The sequence below is a fragment of the Elaeis guineensis genome, chromosome 13, assembly GCF_000442705.2.
Source record: "Elaeis guineensis isolate ETL-2024a chromosome 13, EG11, whole genome shotgun sequence".
NCBI classification, from domain to species: Eukaryota; Viridiplantae; Streptophyta; class Magnoliopsida; order Arecales; family Arecaceae; genus Elaeis; species Elaeis guineensis.
Genome location: NC_026005.2, coordinates 56,091,572 through 56,109,304, shown reverse-complemented (window position 1 = coordinate 56,109,304; position 17,733 = coordinate 56,091,572). Strand labels below are relative to the sequence as shown.

Here is a 17,733-nt window from a genome sequence, read left to right as displayed (position 1 = left end):
TGCAGCAGAAGATGGCACTGCGTGGCAGGAGAAGAAGGGAGGAGAAAGGTGAGGAGAAGAAGGGGGGAGGTAGGCTGGGGGCTCGGAAAGCAACAACCAACTCTAATAACTTCAGAACTACTCAATATCTCAATCTAATTAACCGACTCTAACAAAATAGCATCTTCATATTTATCCATCCAGAACTATCTAGCTAAAATATCTAATTAATAATTAAGTTTATCTTTTCCACAAAAGCTCTAATTTTACTCTATAAAAGATGTAGAAAGAGAGGAATCTTAAGATTTTTAGAGACTGTGGGTTGTCCATGAATAATTAAGTATTTCTAAATCTGATACTAACATATTCTAATTAATGTAAATTAAGTTTTATGAAAAACTTGAGAAATCTCATGAAACTTATTTTTTACATTCTATGAAATATCAGTTTTCTAAAACTCATTTGTTAAACAACCTAAAAATATTTCAACAAAGCATGCATATTTTATTTCATATTTTTGTTAAAAATTTGATAGATATTTATAATATTAATATTATATATAAATAATTAATAATTCATATATTAGATGCAATGGTCGACCTAGATTGATCTAATGGTTGAATTGATGATCCTTGACCAAGCTTCTTTTTCGAGTCAATGTCGATCTAATTTTTAAATTAGTGTATCAAATCTAATAACAAATATTACGAATGACTCGAATTGAGTCTTAATTTATTTTTATTAGGAGATTTAACATAGATGTTTAAATTTCGCTCATTAAGCAATACATGTGTAGAGATAGAATCATACCTATAGAAAAGCAAAACTATCTTACTAAGATGTGTAGAATATGCTCTCATCCTATAGAAAAAAATAAAAAATAGTAAAGTGGCCATCTTGAATATCCACTGTTGCAGTCAAGAGCTCATGGCTCGGATGGATTGGTCTGCACTTCTGCATATGTGAGGTATTATCCACTTTGGCTATTTATTACTATGGCACTGGATCTCATAGTTTTGTCTTTCAAAAGATACTTATGGGGGAGAGAAAGTCCCATCTCATATAAACTAAAGTCTCTATTGACTCACAACCAATGTAGGACTAAAAATGTCCTTCCTTTTATATCACAACATAGTTTCCAATCAAGGAAGACTCTGGGCAATGTTGTGGAAGGCACACCGATCTTTCCTCTAGTGCTAGTGTTGTGGTTAAAGGCTCGTGGCTTGGACTGTCGGTCTCTGCTTCGTGTCTGTGAGATATTATTCGCTTCAACCTTTGGCCGCTATGGTATGAGACCTCACGATTTGCCCCTTCAAAAGTACCTCATAGGGGAGAGAAGATCTCATTTCATATAAACTAGAATCTTCATTGACTCACAACCAATATGGGATTAATAATGCTTTTCTTTCTGCACCATAACATCTACAATGCCTTATCATATTACTTTTAAGCTTTCCTATTAAGAATAATATATTTTATAATTTCAAAAAAAAATATTTAGCTTGAAATAGTTTATTCTAGACTATTTCGAAGTGTAAAACCTTTTTCTTTGGAAAATAAAAAGCTAAACTAGAACCAACCCTACCCAAAAAACAATTGGGAATAAAAAAAAATCAAAATTGACTTTTGCTGAAGGGGAGAAGGATCACGTTGCCCTTTGGGTGTCCATAAGGCAACCCATTCCAGTCCGTTTTGAGCCCAAAATATCATCACAGCCCATTACTTTCTGGTCTTCGGCATGCGGCTGGTTAGCCTTACATGAAAAAACCCTAGCCCGTGTTTTAGGGCTCAATGGGAGAAACCCTATTTAAACCCCTGCCGGACGCCGCAGCCTCCCATTGCTCGCCCCCTCGTTCTTCCTGTGGCTCTTTTTCTCCATCAGAGATCGGTATTCTTCTTTCTTTTATCTATTTCTTCTACTTCTTCTTCTTCATCATCTTCTTCTTCTAATCTTTTGACCTCTCGATGACGAGAATCGAAGCAGACGGGCGGTCAGAAACTGATGCCATGTTGAATGTCTGCAATCTATGCCTTCCCTGTTGTTTCAAGGAACGCATCTGAGAGATGGGTATTTCCTTTTTTTTTTCTCTATGTTTTCTTATTTAATTTCATATAAAGTGTTTGTCGATATGCTATGATGAAGATGCCAAAAATTTTCTATGTCTGGACATCTGAGATCTATTTTGGATCTTTGATTAAATACGCATCTTCTGAGCTATTGATTGACGCCACTTTTGATCTTGTGATGTTTATTCTGGTGATATAATTTTTGTAGTAAAGGAATTGCACCAGTTACCCTCTTCTCAGATGATTTATTCTTTGTCTGGGGAGATATAACGGGTGCAGACAGCTAAACGGTTGGCTTACCAGCCCATTGCATAATATTTGGTTGCTCTGGTGTCAAATGGTCCACTCGAAATTTCTTTTTTTTTTTCACTGAAAAAATTCATGTTTAAAGAGCAAGAATTGTTAAGTTGGCAAGGGATGTGATAGTGAAATCTTATCCTACACACTGAATTGTTGTGTGGACTTAAACTCCGCTTGTTATCTGATGCCCCTTTCTGTACTGCTGCCCTTTCAGTCATGTTTTCATTAGTTTTACTCGATCTGTTAACATTTCTACATGATTACAAGCTTTGCAAGTTGTTTAGAATTTTGCTGGGATGATGGCAAGCGATGCAAATATCTTATCCTACACACTGAAGTGGTTGTGTGGACATATACTCTGCTTATTATCTGATGCCATTTATGGTAATCAATTTGGATTATTGGATCCAAAGTTCTCTTTTATATATATATATATATATATATATATATATATATATATATATATATATAGAAACGGATTGTTATATATTTTTATATTGATTTTAGCCACGTCTTGTTCATTCTCGTGAGTCTTGTTTAGTGTTTCAGAATTGTGTGTCTCCAGAAACAATCTCTGGGTCGCTGCAGAACTCTGCTGTTTGTTATTAGTTGCTGGTTAATATTGGTCGGTGGATCCTAACTGCAAGAAAAGCTCCTTTCCCTCTCTTTGGTTGCTTGAGAATAATTCAATGTTCTAATGTTTTTTTTGGTAAATTCTGCAACGGTTTTTTTTTTTTCTGAAGTTGGAATTATCTTTATCATGAGATAGAGAGCTTGAAAAAAACCATCTTTGCATCATTCTCCTCTCCTTGTTTAGCCATCTAAGACATCCGGCTTTCTCTGCTCTCTTCGTCTAACCAAATGGTGGAACTCTTAATCCATAGTCAAATGTCTGTCATCCCCCATTCTTATGGTAAACTACATTTTTGGCTGCTGGTTGGCAACTATTGAATGTTGATGGTTGTGATGGATTGGTAGCTATCTCCTTCATGAATTTGTATAGCATTTATATATTTTTCTGGTCAAATAATTAGGTTACCGTATGTGAATTATGAAAAGCATGGGAGATCTAACCTTGATATTTGCATTTCACTTCTTTTTTTGTGCTTTCCGTGAACAGAGTAACCATTCTTTGACGTTTGATTTTTCAGCTGTGATGAAGAAGCTGAATTATAGGTCTCGGCATATGAGGCTATTCTATGATTTGATTATTTCTTCTGAGCACATTTATATTTTTTTATTTGTCGTATATTATTTGGTTTCCGTATATAATATAGCAACAGGTTGCGGTTTCTGTGGTTCCATTTTGTGTGGATATGTCTCAGAGTATTTATGTATGCTACAACCATATCAGGGTTAAAATGCTTTCAAATCGAATTGTTATCAAGAATTTTCCTTTTTTGGTAAAATTCAAGAAAGTTGGTTGACTTGCTTCCAATATAATGAGAGTTGTTTAACAGTTTAAAGTTAGTAACCATTAGTAAAATTTCAAAGGTGTGATTGATGAAGAAAGCTGTAAATATTTGTTCTAAGATAGCATTTGGAGAGAGCTTCTCCAATGAAACTTTGGCACCAAAAGCTCTCAAGTTTTTACAAACAAATTTAAAAGCAAAATGGTTTCATTACATGTGTTGCTCAAGATACAAAAGCTCTCAAGTAATGGTTCATTGTTTTTGAGTTTTTGAAAATAAAAACAGAAAGCTTAAATGAAGTGTTCCAAATCTTTTTCCTGTTTTATTTTTATAGTGTTCTGCTCCATTACCCGCACATAGCATGCGCTGAAACTAATTATATAGCTAAAAAACAACATAAGAAGTATCTGTTGGTTCCCAATATCCTCTGAATGCGAGCCCTTGGACCGTTAGGGGACCAAACATTAGTAATAGTTGCATGAAACTCCTCTCTTAATATTTGCCTTGGGCAGACGTTACCACACACATCTAATTAGGGCTAATGCCAGCTCTACCAACCCACAAAAGAAAACTCATATCACAAAATAAAATATTTCGAGAACCGCAGCAGCTAGTCAATATTTGCTTAAAAAACTGATGTAGGAAAGATTGAATTGAACAAATCATACTGTGTGCATGTCATTGCCTGTGATGGTTTTTGCTCATTCTTCATGTAGAAGACAGATTAGCTCTCTTGCATGATGAAAATTTTCAAATGAAGGCACCTTCTACGTAGAGTCTTAAAAGATCATGGAGCAGTTTGGTTCTATTGATGGTGAATTAGTAATGAGATTGCAGCAGCCAAGTTTGCAGCAAGGCTATATAATTGATATAGTTTTGTTTGTATGTAATAGAAAACGTTCTAATTATTGTTGTAAGAGCAGACATTGTTCCGTTGTTCAGAGAGGAAAGAAAATATTGTCCTTGCCGTTTTATCCAACATCTATAAGCCAAGTGTAACCCACGCTGTACATTCCCAATAAATGATCAAAGATCTTCATCAAGGCAGGCTTCACCCATTTTGCCGTCTATTAGAGCTCCAGGTTGGTTGATACAAGCACTAGATTGGCTAATCGAAGCACCATGTTGGTCGGTTTAAACGCCAAAGTGGTCGGTGGCAGAGCCAAGATGGTCTCAATGCGTGGTTGCGAGCATGAAAAGCAGGGGAAGATAGGTTGGTTCAGGAGAGTGAAGAAAAAGAGTTGTAAACCGGAATGATATCACGAGTTCTGATTCTTTTCAAGAGATGCTACATTCGGTCGTGCAGTCTCTCAATGTGCTGCAGAAGACTAAACATGTTTAGGTCCTGAGATGAGTTGAGATAGAAGACTAAACATGTTTAGGTCCCGAGATGAGTTGAGATAGAGCCAAATAAACAGGACCTATACCAAATCAAAATCCACAGAAAAATAGTTTAAGAACATGTAAGAAAGAAATCAAGGGGACCTTTTGTGGCATGAGTACAAGTATTAGAAAGAAGGTAACTTGAGCACATGAATAATAGTTAGATTTTTATTAAAATAATATTATTTTTAAAATAATTTATAAAAATAATATTTTTTAAAAAATATTTATTAAAATACTGTCGGTGGCAAAATCGTGATGATTTTTTATGCTAACTCAATATGTCCAACGTTAGATTGAGTGGATGTGTTGGACAATAAAAATCGCTTTATGATAAGATGATTTATAGAGTCGTCTTCTCGTAAAGCAATTTAACGTGATTTAATCAAAAAAAAAAAAAATCTCAACCTCTCTCTTTTTCGATGTGAGAAAACCTAATCTCCAGTGGCCCTTCCTCCATCTCTCCATCTCTCGACTTGGCCCACCCCCCTCCTCTTCCTCCTTAGCTCAAGAACCCTCCAGTGCCCGACGGCCCTCCCTCCTCCTCTCAACCCACCCCCCTTCTCCCTCCTCCCTGATGCGAGAATCTTCGTCGATCTCCGACAGTCCTCTTTCCTCCAAAAAATTTTAAGATAGTTATCAAAACTCAACTGATCGAAGAGAGTTCTCGCATCGAAAAAGAAGAGGAAAGAGAATCAGATCAAGAGGAGGGCCGTCAGGGATCGAGAGGATTCTCGCATCGAAGAAGAGGAGGTTGGAATTTTATTTTTTTTATTAAAACATATTTAATCGCTCTATGAGAAGATGACTCATATCTTAAGACGACTCTGAATCGTCACAAGGCAATTTTATTGTCCAACATGTCCATCCAACTTAATGTTGGATATATCGCGTCAGCACAAAAAATTACCCAATCATAAGATGACTTTGTCTCGAATAATATTTTGATAAATATTTTTGAAAAAATATTTTTTAATAAATTATTTTAAAAATAATATTATTTTGATAAAAAATTCATAATAGCTACTGCAAACTCTGTGTTGCAGCTAAAGAATTGAAGTCCTTCCATCACAAGCATGCAAGATATTAACGCAAATGATATTATTTTCTAACAAAACATATGATGCATAATTGCTAATTTATCCTCTCTTTCTTTTCTGTAAATTTGAAATAAACTTATGCGAACGTATGAATGGTGGGAACACGAGAATTGGAAACAATATAGCATTTTTTAAACTATGGTACCTTTTGCTGATATATACTACTGAAACGATATAAGGACAATATTAGGTACCGGGATTAGACAAGTGATTTGAGGAGTCTAGCATCCATGATTCAAATTATGTATAAAGGGAGAACTAAAAATGTTTTTCTAAATAATAGTGAAAAAAATACATATGATTCACACTGCCTGTGGAACTTAATGTCTTGATTACAAAGCTAATATCAATCCTTCATTGGCTTTGGACGGTAGACTTGTGCGGATGGACTGCCCTGACCATCTGGAGCTCAGAGACCTTTTGCTGTTCGATTATGATAGTACAATAAAAATCTGCCTCATGAACCTGATACCATAGAGATTAGAAATGTTTATAAACAAAATATGGTATGTTCTTTGCAATGAAAATAGTTCAACAGACAACATTCAGCATTCCTAATACCACACATAAGATCCAAGAAAGAACAAGGAGGCTGACATTTTCGTAAGATAAAGAATCAACTACCTCCAGATTCATATTTTATAGTATTTAGAACACATTGAATGCATAAATCTATATTAAGAGAAAAAAGCATTCGATGTCTGATGAAATTTTTGGAATTCATTAATGCATGTATAAATTGATAACAAGACTTGCTTTGTCTGTGCACACTTAATCTTCTGGTATATCCAACTTCTCATTTCTTCAATCTCTTTCAAACCTTATTTAAAGAGAGAATCTAGAAGGGTAGATCTGCTTAAGAGGGGAATGATCATATCTCAGCTTGGAAGCCTTTGTGAACCTCAAAGTTTCATTTAAATACAAACATGCTGAATGATCATGCTTAGAAATATTTTCAATGGTGATGTAGACACCCTGCTAATTTGTATGCATGTACATTTTGACTTCTTTCACCTGATAGTTCGAGAGTGTGCAAACAAAAGGAGAAAACATGCCTTTATCATCTCGCATATCAATCTTACATTAAATAAAACTGTAAGAGTTTTATGATGCTCAGATGACCAATCACATCAAGAGACTTCTACAGTTACATATGGCAGAGCAAATGGTTTCAAATGAACATATGACATGTTAGCTTGCAGACATAATTCATGTAATCAGGTACCTACCATAGTTTTGGTGCTTCTTTGAGAAGTCATAAATGGCTTTCACAACTGCACCATATTTCATGGATTGCAATGATCCCATATGTCTGAAAATAGCAAAAGAAACTTCAATAGATAAAAAAGTGACAATGTGAGCAGAAGTATAAGGATGACAAAAGAAACAGGACACAAGCATTATAAGATCCAACATTCATTTCACAAATATGTGCTTATGCATGTACTTGAACACAAACATCAATTTCTCAAGAATTAGACCTTTTTTTTTTATATTAACTTTAGAATTATATTATATTCTAATAGATAAGAAAACAAACAATGATATAGAACCATGCTGAGATCTTTACTATTGAATGATAAAACTAGTTGATAGGGAATAAATAACAGAATGGCAACACGAGCTTTAACTCATGAATATTTCCCATGATTAATAATCAATATCACTTGACTTTGCCTCCATAGCACATAAATATAGCATAGAATTGTATATTTCTACTGATGCAAGAAATAAAGATACAATATACAAACATAAGCATTAATCAGAAAACTCATAGCATTCACATAAATGCATATCCAGACATGCTTAGGTTGATGTATATGCCCTAATCTTCGTACAATACAGTATGCCACCACAATGACTTTGTCAAAGACCAGCCATGAGTTTGTGAAGCTTTTGTCAATCCTTGAACCAATAACATGCAAAATCAGAAAAAGCGTTAACAAGGTTTGGGCAATCTAAATTTGTAAGAAAGCTCTGAAAATTGGTTACACAAAGAGGGTACACAAATATATTCTAATACTAAACCAGAACTCCCAATTGTCCCACCTTTCACAAGGCTCTGGTTGTCTATCTCCCATGCTAGTCATGGAATCACCCAAGTTCAGGTCCATAAGCAGTGACAATTGCCCTATGAAGAATCACTTTCACTACAGATCCAGTGGGTTCCCTTAACAAAGCAACTATATTTGAATCGCTAGCTCATTCTTCAACAGGCACATAGTTAGACATCACATTAGGTCATCCTCCGACAAGCATGCAACCAGAGATCTTATCAAAAACAAGCCTACGATCAGAGAACACATTCTCCTCCCACTCACAGAAGGGCAGATGATGTCCCTTCCGGTCAAGAATTGAGGCCTCACAATCACTAGCAATATGCTTTTCTTCCACGCAATCATTCAGCATTCGATATTCTAGTGTCCTGGTATATAGGAACCATACCAATCCATCCCGAACTTTAAAGGCAGAGAATTGAAACAAATGAGGTGTAATTCTGAAAGAAGAGCACATGTAAATAGTATACAGATGGACAGCTCACAGACTCACAAATAGTGGCTCATGGCCTACTGGGTAATAATAGAAGAGAAGATAATCCAAGTAGTTTCAGTCCTTCAACATCCTGTTCATCATTGCCACACGTGTCAGTCCGCACAAATGTACATACAAAGTTAGAAGATCATTTACCTTGTTCTGTAGTTTAATGAGGTTGACTCTCATAAACAGATTCAATACAGAATCCTACACCTGTGCTCCCACATTATTGCTGAATAATTTTCTTCACAAATAACACTAAAGGTAGAGTTGGATGATATCACAGCCACGGGGCAAAAGAGTTCTAAAATTCTTAGGAAGTCAACAGCCATTAATAAACGAACTGAAGGCAACATTGGTTTTGGGTGGAAGCACCTACAAAGGATCCCATCTAATTTAAAAATTTTAACAGTATGGCACCTAATAGATATTCCATGCCATGACCTAATACCTTGCAGCATATGTCAAACATGGAACATTAAGTCAATGATTTTCAGTAATGGAGCAAAAGAAAGTTGTTGTTGGGTGAGTAGCAACTTAACAAGGTCTGGACAGAACAAGAATGCAACAATTTTTTTCAAGGTAATATAAGTCAACACAAGTACAAAAGTATTACGATGCAAAAGAAGGTTATTGACTAATTTCATGTCTCTACACATGACAACTGGAAACTCGAACGCCATACAAGAGGATAATTTTGATGTAATTTTCTATGAGAACCCTAATTCCACTTGGTAGCCAACAGAAGCGATAAATTGTAAGGAGCAGGCTTACCCCAAATTAAAATAGGAGTACTAATACACTTAACCACAACTGTAATACTACTATTTGTTGAATGCTAGAAGAGGCAATGTATAATGCCTCACCTCATGCATGAGTTCTCTTCTAGAACAAATTTCAAATCCCAAAGTCAATCAAAATTTCACTAAATTCACTAATATTAATTGTTCATATTAGTTGCTGTCAGTGACAAAAAGAGTTTGTCAAAGGCTGCATCAGCAAGCCATATATCTTCTAAAAACTTCACTATTCTATTCCATTTGCCAACCAAGTTTGTCTACATAAAAAAAAATTCTCTTCCCCACATGAGAAACTTGCCAAATATTAAGACGTACACACAAAGTCCAAAATTAACAGACTTTGGGGAAGTTTAAGGTATCATATGTTCATTATAGAAGATAGGTTATGACAGGTCGTTTTTAAGTTTTAACAGCTATTAATTATTCCAATACTAGATTCCTGAATTAGAAGAATAGGATATCATGATAGACTGGCTCAATGGTAGCATATGCTACTCTACTTCTTGGTTCCAATGACTTGTACACTAAACCAAGTCAGATTTGCATTTCACAAATACAAATTGACAAATCAGTAAATCAAAGTAGAGTATATCAAGTCCCTAAGATCATAACTAACAATATATGAGTCAAAGCAGCCAATACCATTGAACTTTGATTTAATAAAATGGCTGCCATTCAACAATTTTTGAGACCGAAAAAGAAATGATTTTTTAAAGAAAAAAAAAAGTGAGGACAAAATTTTAGAAACCTTCTATAGTTGTCAAAACTAGAGCAATTCTGGGAATTTAGCATACATGACCTCTAAAAACATGGTTGGAGAGCAAAACTTGAATTACTTTTGGACCAAATATTTGAAAGTCAAATCAGGGTTACATATTGATTAGTTATTCAATATGGAACCAAAACAGACATTACCTGGCATAATCTAGGTAAAAATCTTGAGTGGCAGAAGATATAAATGTTGGACTTACATATTAAAAATAGGCAAATAAATAACCATAATCATAACCATCATGCCTTATCCCCACTCACTGGAGTAGGTTTTATTCAGTCATGATTACCTAATTCCTGAATGACAAGTGAATTCTAAACTGATATAAAGTGAACTGGTTCACAGTACAGTTTGGTAATAATGGAAAAAAAAGAATGAATAAGGAATGTTATAAAAAAGAATATTTGATCACTTCACAGATATAAAACTATCTTATTGTCTTTTTCTTCTTTTATTCATCTCTCATACCTTGATAAGTTCAGGCCGTGTTTTTGCCAGAAGTTTCTATATATTGATATTAGACCTTTTCTTGGAAAGCAAAAAACTTTATACAACAATAAGAAACGTTAGAAGGTCATAACAAATAAATACAAGAGAAAATTGTTCATTCTACTAAGCAAACCTAATTCATTTTTAATGACAGACTTACGATTATGATCTAGAAACCAAACCAAGTGAACCAACAAATAACCTAACCATTTCAGTTCAAGTCTACCTCTAGGATCACCGCAAACTATTCGGTCATATCTCTCACCTTTCATTCTTGTCTGTTTAGGTTTCTCCTCCCCTTCCAAGCACCTTAGGCTCATTGACATCCTCGTGATACATCCCTATGCCATCTCAATTTGATATGTGAAACTCCTGTGCTGCCTCCAACTAGAATAAGTATTCACTTCTCACTCTACAATTCCTAATCTATCAAATCCATCTTGATATCCTAATTTCTGCAATATCCATCTTGTTTGCCTGAAGTTTCTTTTCAACATTGTGGACACAGTATTATGGGTTTCCATTTATTTATTGTCTCCTGAAACTGCTATAGTATGTAAGTCATAAACCGAAATAGAATTCTGTTGCATAAATATGCAACTGAAATAGAATTCAATATCATGCACAGACTAATCACCAATCCAAAGTGCCATCTACATCCTAAGGTCATACCAATATGGAAACTGGGAAGTAATTTAGTCTATCTTAGATTTCTTCCCTAATTCATCAAGCATTTACAGTGCAACAGGTCACCAATTGCATGGTTCCCTAAATTTGTCCAACTAGAATTAGCTGAATCATGGTTTACAGGAGAACGAGGCATGAATTAAGCATTTAAAGATTATTTAAACATAAAATTTTCAAATACACTCCCTTGTTCTCGATAATTTTATTTCTAGAAGTTAAAAAATTAAAAAATAAAAATAAAAAAGAAATGTTCTCACTGGCATGCAAACAGTAGATGGTAAAAGCAAACCAAAATGGGAGAAACTCAGATTATGAGGCCCTAGTGAACATAGAGAAACAGCCAAATTTTAATTAAAAAGAAAAAAACTATTGAATATCATGCATTACATCTATTTGGACTCAAAATCACAACAGACTCCTACATTATTGAACAAGGAAGAAAAAACAAGAAAAAGAATCAGTCCTATCACCCACTTAAAATGTTTGATGTCAATTGACTTATGATCCAAATCATTTTAACCTGGACTACAGGTTCCATATAGTTTTATAACACTGGTAACAGCAAAGATGATCATAATAATTGTCCATTTGCCCCTGAAAAGAGGCTGCTCAGAAGATGACAAACCTCTACATTATTGACATATTATTGAGACAAATATGGGTACCATTTTAAAGTAGGCTATGCCATGGTTATTAGATAACATTTGTTCCTCCGCCTAATATATTCATTATATAACATATGCTTTAGTAAAAACTAAAAATTAGACACTGTGAGATAATAAAAAAACTGGCAAGGAAAATTATTTCCACTATTGGCCTCATTATTCTTTTGGAGTACAAAGAAGGGAACAGGGAATCTTTTCCATTCATGAATCATGACAATGAAACTTACACAATCTCTGTGTACCGTATTCTCCATGCAGGAAATCCTAAATGGCACCTAGCAGGCCCATATACAAGAAGGAGATCAAGATCTGGTCCACCATGACCTAACCAGGAAGAATAATTTAAAATACATCATGGTGTGCAACAATAATAAACACCTACATTACATACAAGAGATAAACAAGAAATGAAGAGAATTACAACATAAGTTCAGTACAACTTGCATGTAGGGGAAGAAAAGAACAAACCTACTGCTTTTAGAGCATTGGTCACATCAGTTTCTGTGAAGACTGGCTCCATCTTATTGTAGCCTACAGAATCACCTTCCAGATACTGTAAACATAGAAAGCTAGCTGCTTTAGCAACTGCTTCTTTACCATCAGAGAAAGAAAGTAGCTCTATTGTCATTCTGTCTTGATGAAGTGAAACCACTGCATTTCCATTGGCAACCTAAATATTGTAGCAAATTATCTTAGAATTCAACATCATCCACAAGGATAATTTAGCATAAAATGATAAGTAGTCTTTGCCTAAAGGATTCTACATCGATATTCATAATGAAACTATAAATTACAGTTCATAACTCACAGAGCATGTTCTTACACTTGGATTTGCCGAGCTCTTTAGAACAGTTTCCACTGACTTCTTCAGCACACCTACACCATCAAAAATAATTTATAAATCATCTGTTTTAAGATCAGTTAAACTATAACAGCAAGAATAGTGGGAGGACATATATAATGCACCAATAATCCACAATATGGCATAATCTTCAATGTGAACCAATCTGCATATTTCTATCTCTATTTTGCAGAATTCATAGAACATTGTAAACAACAATAAGTGAATGATATGCAATATAAATCACTCGTTAAACCTTGAAGAGTTGATGACATTTGTTATGACTGCACATGCTTACCTTCCATGTCATAAAGAGTCACATACTTCACACCAATAGCTGCCAACCAGCCTAAAAGCTGCTTGATCTTTGTAGTGTTTTTAGCTTCTTCACTTTCTACCACAATTGCCAAGTAACGAAGCTTGTCTAGTTGGAGATTTTGATACTTTTGTAGTAATCCACTCGAAATCATACAGTAAAGTAGTAGGTTAATCAGATAAGACCCAAGATGTACGATGTTGACTAGTAGATGGAGTAAACACCAGAAAGATCCCAGAGTAAGCCTCAAAATTTTGGATGACCGGACCCTCTGCATATTCCAAGAACCATAAAAAGTGCCAACTTCAAACGTATGTTATTTTAAGGAGGGAAGAAAAGATGAACCATGTCAACATTCAACCATTGACCTTATTTGTCTAAAAATTCCATTGAGAAATGAAAGCAAGGAGGGAGTGGCGAAAACAAGAACAACCATGTAGAAATCACACATTTTTCTTAAGGGGATGCCGAGAAATGATCATTTAACTTGATATATTCCCATAAAAAAGGCAGTGATTATTGCAAACTATATTGTCTCAAACCAATTGCATCATAATCAATAAGATGTCTCCCATAACAACCCAGCACAAAACCTTGTACGAAAACAAAACATATGAATCATATAATTTATCAAGGATTGGTCTACTTTCCTATTAACCAAGCTATTCGAACAAAATCCTTTTCTACCACTCCTATGCAATATTTGCATCAGGGTGCCACTTCCACTTCTTATTTTTAAAAGAAGAAAACCTTTATCAATCGTCAAACAGTTTTCAAAACTCAGATAAAAGAAGTTTCTATTTCCCAAAAGCACTCAAGACAAATAATCCAACTAATCATCAACCAAATCCAGTACTCTTTAACAATCGAACAAACTAAAGAACTTCGCAAAACATGAGCTTCAAAACTACTCAGGAACACATCCTTAGCTCTCACAAGCCATTCCAAGAGCACATTTTTGGCACTACAAGCACATAATCTTTAAAAAGTGAAGCACTTACTCGTTGAGGGGGGATCAAGACCCTTACAATTTCATCGGATAAATCCATATACCTGCAATGAGAAGCGACCAACCAATCAATGCAATTAAGCTCGAGTCTTTGAATCCAAGAAAGGAAATATTAAGTTAATCAGTACTTCAAAATATGAAGAAGAAGAAAGGAAAAGAACATCTGGCATCGTTTGTGCCAATTGGGTCCCCATAATTCCACAGGGTTACTAAACAAAGTTCTCAACAGTCTTAAAAGAGATTTTGGCAGTGAGAAGGAGAAATGAGCATGTTTGAAGTGATATCCTTTGTTTGTTGGGAGGTTAACAGGAGCATGACCAGTGTGAAAGAAGGTTCGTGCTCTTTTTCTTCTCCACAAAACCTTCAGCTTTATATAATTTCTTCTCTTCGATCATTTTTTTGGCGGAGGTTTAAAAATGAAGGATAATATTTTGGGACCACAAACAAGGGATGAAGGTGGACCGGTGTCAATTCGAGGAAGAGGGGAGAAAAAGGAACAATTATCGCTGGCCCGGGCCTAAGAGGCTTAGGAACGAGGAAAAGATCGGAGAAAAAGGAAGAAAAATGAGAAGAGAAATACAGGAAGTCAAGAAGGTGTACCGAAAAATTATCGCCGTCGGCCGCTGATAGAGATGGAGGCAAAAGGGAGGCCGGCCGTCGGATGGCGGCGCTGCCGAGGTCACAGCAGATGGCGGAGCGTGAGAAGGGGGACAGAGAGGAAGCGGGAGGAGAAGAGGAGAGAGGGAGCAGAGAAATAGGGTTGGAGAAAGGGTGAGGAAAATTATTTTAGAACTTATGTCTTATATATTGACCCATTTTGTTGAGCCCTCTACTTCACTGCAAGAAGTTGAGGAAGAAAATTATTATGTTTGGATCATTTTTGATGCAGTGACAACATGCTCGTTTATGACCCAAAATTTTATGGTTCAAGGGTTTTCTTCAGGCGTGTGAGTGAAGTTTGGATGCATATCCCAGATGAAACGATATCTGTTCTAGGCTTTGATTCAGTAGAATCTTCAACCACTAGTCTCAGTTTCTGACCTCTGTTATGTAACTAATACATGACTGTGAAATAAAATATAGTATATTAAGTAGGCTTAATTACTAAATTTGTCTATCAGGTTTGGATGTGAAATTATTTTAATCCTCAATTTTTAGAATTGAATCAATTTTGAGTCATTACAATCACTATTCTGTCAGCAATCAAATAAGACTGTATAGGTGGCATTTTTTTGTGATGTGGCAATAGGATACCACTTATAAGTCCAGGACGTGACAAACAAAACCAGTTTGGAGGAAATGTGCTACGCGAGCAAGTTGCTGGAAGAAAATTTCTTCCAAGATAAAAGAGAAGGATCTCTGATTTGAGATGGAACAAAGCTCCTAGGAGGAAAAATGAAAAAAAAGGATGGAGAGAGAAAGAGAAAAATTATCTTCTTTGCAAAGATAGAAGCCTCTAATATGGTCATCCCCATGTGTTTTTGTAGAGAAGGTGGATAATTGAAGACTTTGTAGACAAAGGTCAATCTATGGAGAAGATTTCTCAAGGGAGCTACAGGGTGAGTTGGCTATTTTTCTTTTCTTCTTTCATTGGAGACTTATATTTCTTTTCTTTCTTTATTTGATGCATAGAGCATTGACCACCTTATTTTCTTTTTGGTTGTAACAATCTGGTGCATGTGGGGTACTTTGCTTGATATTATCCGTCATCAATGATCATGAAAGGCAAGTTGTTATAGGGCTATTACAAAAGGTGATGGGAATAGAGATGGAAAATGCAACTGAAAGAAGAATGGAGAAATAGGTTGATGCCTTTTTTATATGGTTTAACCTAATATAGATGACTTGCAGTATTTATGCTGGACAGGGTTATCTTTTGTGTAGATCAATTAGGGTAATATAGATCATAATTGCAAAAGTAACCCTCAATGACTATGATAAAATGTAATGAACTGGTAATTTTTATATTTTTAAATAGTAAAATGCACTTGTGCAATCTCTTTCCTACAATGTATCCTTGAGTATATGGTATAATATGATAACAAACTAAGCACAGACATTTGGCTCTAGATTGAAATGACAAATGATTAATAACTGGAGTACAACTACTACTAAAAACTTTTTATTTTCATTTAATTTCTATAAGAAATAAATTGTGCACAAAAAATTTGGCACTTAAGTATCAACCTGGCATTGTTTGATATCAATTTTTATATAAAAAAGGCATCAACATATAACATCTTTCTGTATCAATCCAAAAATATAGAACATAATTACACTACCATCAACAGGTGTTCTTCCTACAATACAAAATAGTATATCTCTAAATTTAAAAAAAAAACACCCTCAATGCCCTCAACTTCATATATTCTCCTCCACGACTGCATTAGTTAGTTCGGGCAAATTAGAATGCAATAGATTCAGTTGATACTAGATGCGGTCCCACTAACTCTATCTGACTTTGTTGCATGCTTGGGATAGCCATGGATTCAGCTCGAGTTGATATAAATTGACTTAGTATGAGGGATGATACCATTATATCTGGTATGGTAGATGATACAATTCTATTTGACTATGATGTTTGATATTGACAAGAGTTCTAAAATAAAAAAATAATAATAATTAAATTAACAAATATAAGAATAAATATGAAAGATAAAAGAAAGAATTATAATAAGGGCATAAGTAAGCTCACATCAACCAACTATCTGACAGTTATTGTTGATGAGCCATATGTCCGAGCTTCTCCAGCAGCAAGACTTCTACAGTAACTAGACTCCATCCTAGTTCCTACAATGGTCGACCGCCTTTCGAATTTCATCCGAGCTTCTACAATAAGCGGTCTCCATCCAGGCTTCCACGGCAACCGGTCTCCATCCGAGCTTCTACAATAAGCGGTCTCCATCCGGGCTTCCACGGTAACCGGTCTCCATCCGAGCTTCTAGAGTAAGCGGCCTCCTTCCGGACTCTTACAAGAATCGGACTCCGTCCGAACTTCTACAACAGAATTGGATTCCAGACGAACTTTTACAACGGACAGGCTCCAACAATCGGATTTCTACAGTGACCGACTGTCTCTGGTGTCTTCAGTACCTCTCTAGCCATCAACCTTCAACAACGCCAACCGGACTTCAACAGTGCCAACCAGACCCTTCCAACGGATAAATTTTCTTCGAACTCCTCCAGCGGACGAACTTCCACAACGCCTTCAGAATTTCGCTATCGGTCAACCTTCTGTCGGATTTCTCATGCAACCGGACCTCTCCAGCGGACAGTCTTCAGACAAGCTTCTACATCAGACAAATTTCAAACGGATTTCTCTAGCAATCGGACTCCAGCCGGATTTCTCCAATAGAAAGTTTCCGTCCGGACTTCTAT

General features: G+C 35.5%; 1 protein-coding gene, 1 long non-coding RNA gene and 2 other non-coding genes across 7 annotated transcripts in view; 3 read left to right on the top strand and 1 right to left on the bottom strand.

Annotated features, from left to right (window-relative positions):
• Positions 1-1,329: 1,329 nt before the first annotated feature.
• Positions 1,330-3,648, top strand: LOC140853387 (uncharacterized). The gene is made up of 2 exons (XR_012136388.1): positions 1,330-1,867; positions 1,964-3,648. It is a non-coding gene; the product is annotated as an uncharacterized lncRNA (long non-coding RNA).
• On the top strand, positions 2,453-2,538 carry LOC114913777 (small nucleolar RNA R16). The gene has a single exon (XR_003799660.1). It is a non-coding gene; the product is annotated as a small nucleolar RNA R16 (small nucleolar RNA).
• Positions 2,645-2,726, top strand: LOC140853544 (small nucleolar RNA R16). The gene has a single exon (XR_012136614.1). It is a non-coding gene; the product is annotated as a small nucleolar RNA R16 (small nucleolar RNA).
• A 2,792-nt stretch (positions 3,649-6,440) lies between the features above and the next one.
• LOC105035983 (uncharacterized) overlaps positions 6,441-17,733 on the bottom strand; it is a 51,612-nt gene continuing 40,319 nt past the window's right edge. Inside the window, exons 1-8 of one of the 4 annotated variants that reach the window (XM_073247828.1) lie at positions 14,956-15,259; positions 14,348-14,399; positions 13,329-13,617; positions 13,013-13,065; positions 12,658-12,859; positions 12,417-12,513; positions 7,471-7,553; positions 6,441-6,706 (exon numbers count right to left, since the gene is read on the bottom strand). In XM_073247828.1, coding sequence (XP_073103929.1) covers positions 6,699-6,706; positions 7,471-7,553; positions 12,417-12,513; positions 12,658-12,859; positions 13,013-13,065; positions 13,329-13,617; positions 14,348-14,395 — 780 coding nt within the window. In that variant the 5' untranslated portion in view covers positions 14,396-14,399; positions 14,956-15,259 and the 3' untranslated portion in view covers positions 6,441-6,698. Of the gene's footprint in view, positions 6,707-7,470; positions 7,554-12,416; positions 12,514-12,657; positions 12,860-13,012; positions 13,066-13,328; positions 13,618-14,347; positions 14,400-14,483; positions 14,895-14,955; positions 15,260-17,733 lie in introns of those variants that run through there. The other 3 variants (XM_073247827.1, XM_073247826.1, XR_012136329.1) reach the window with 3 other exon arrangements.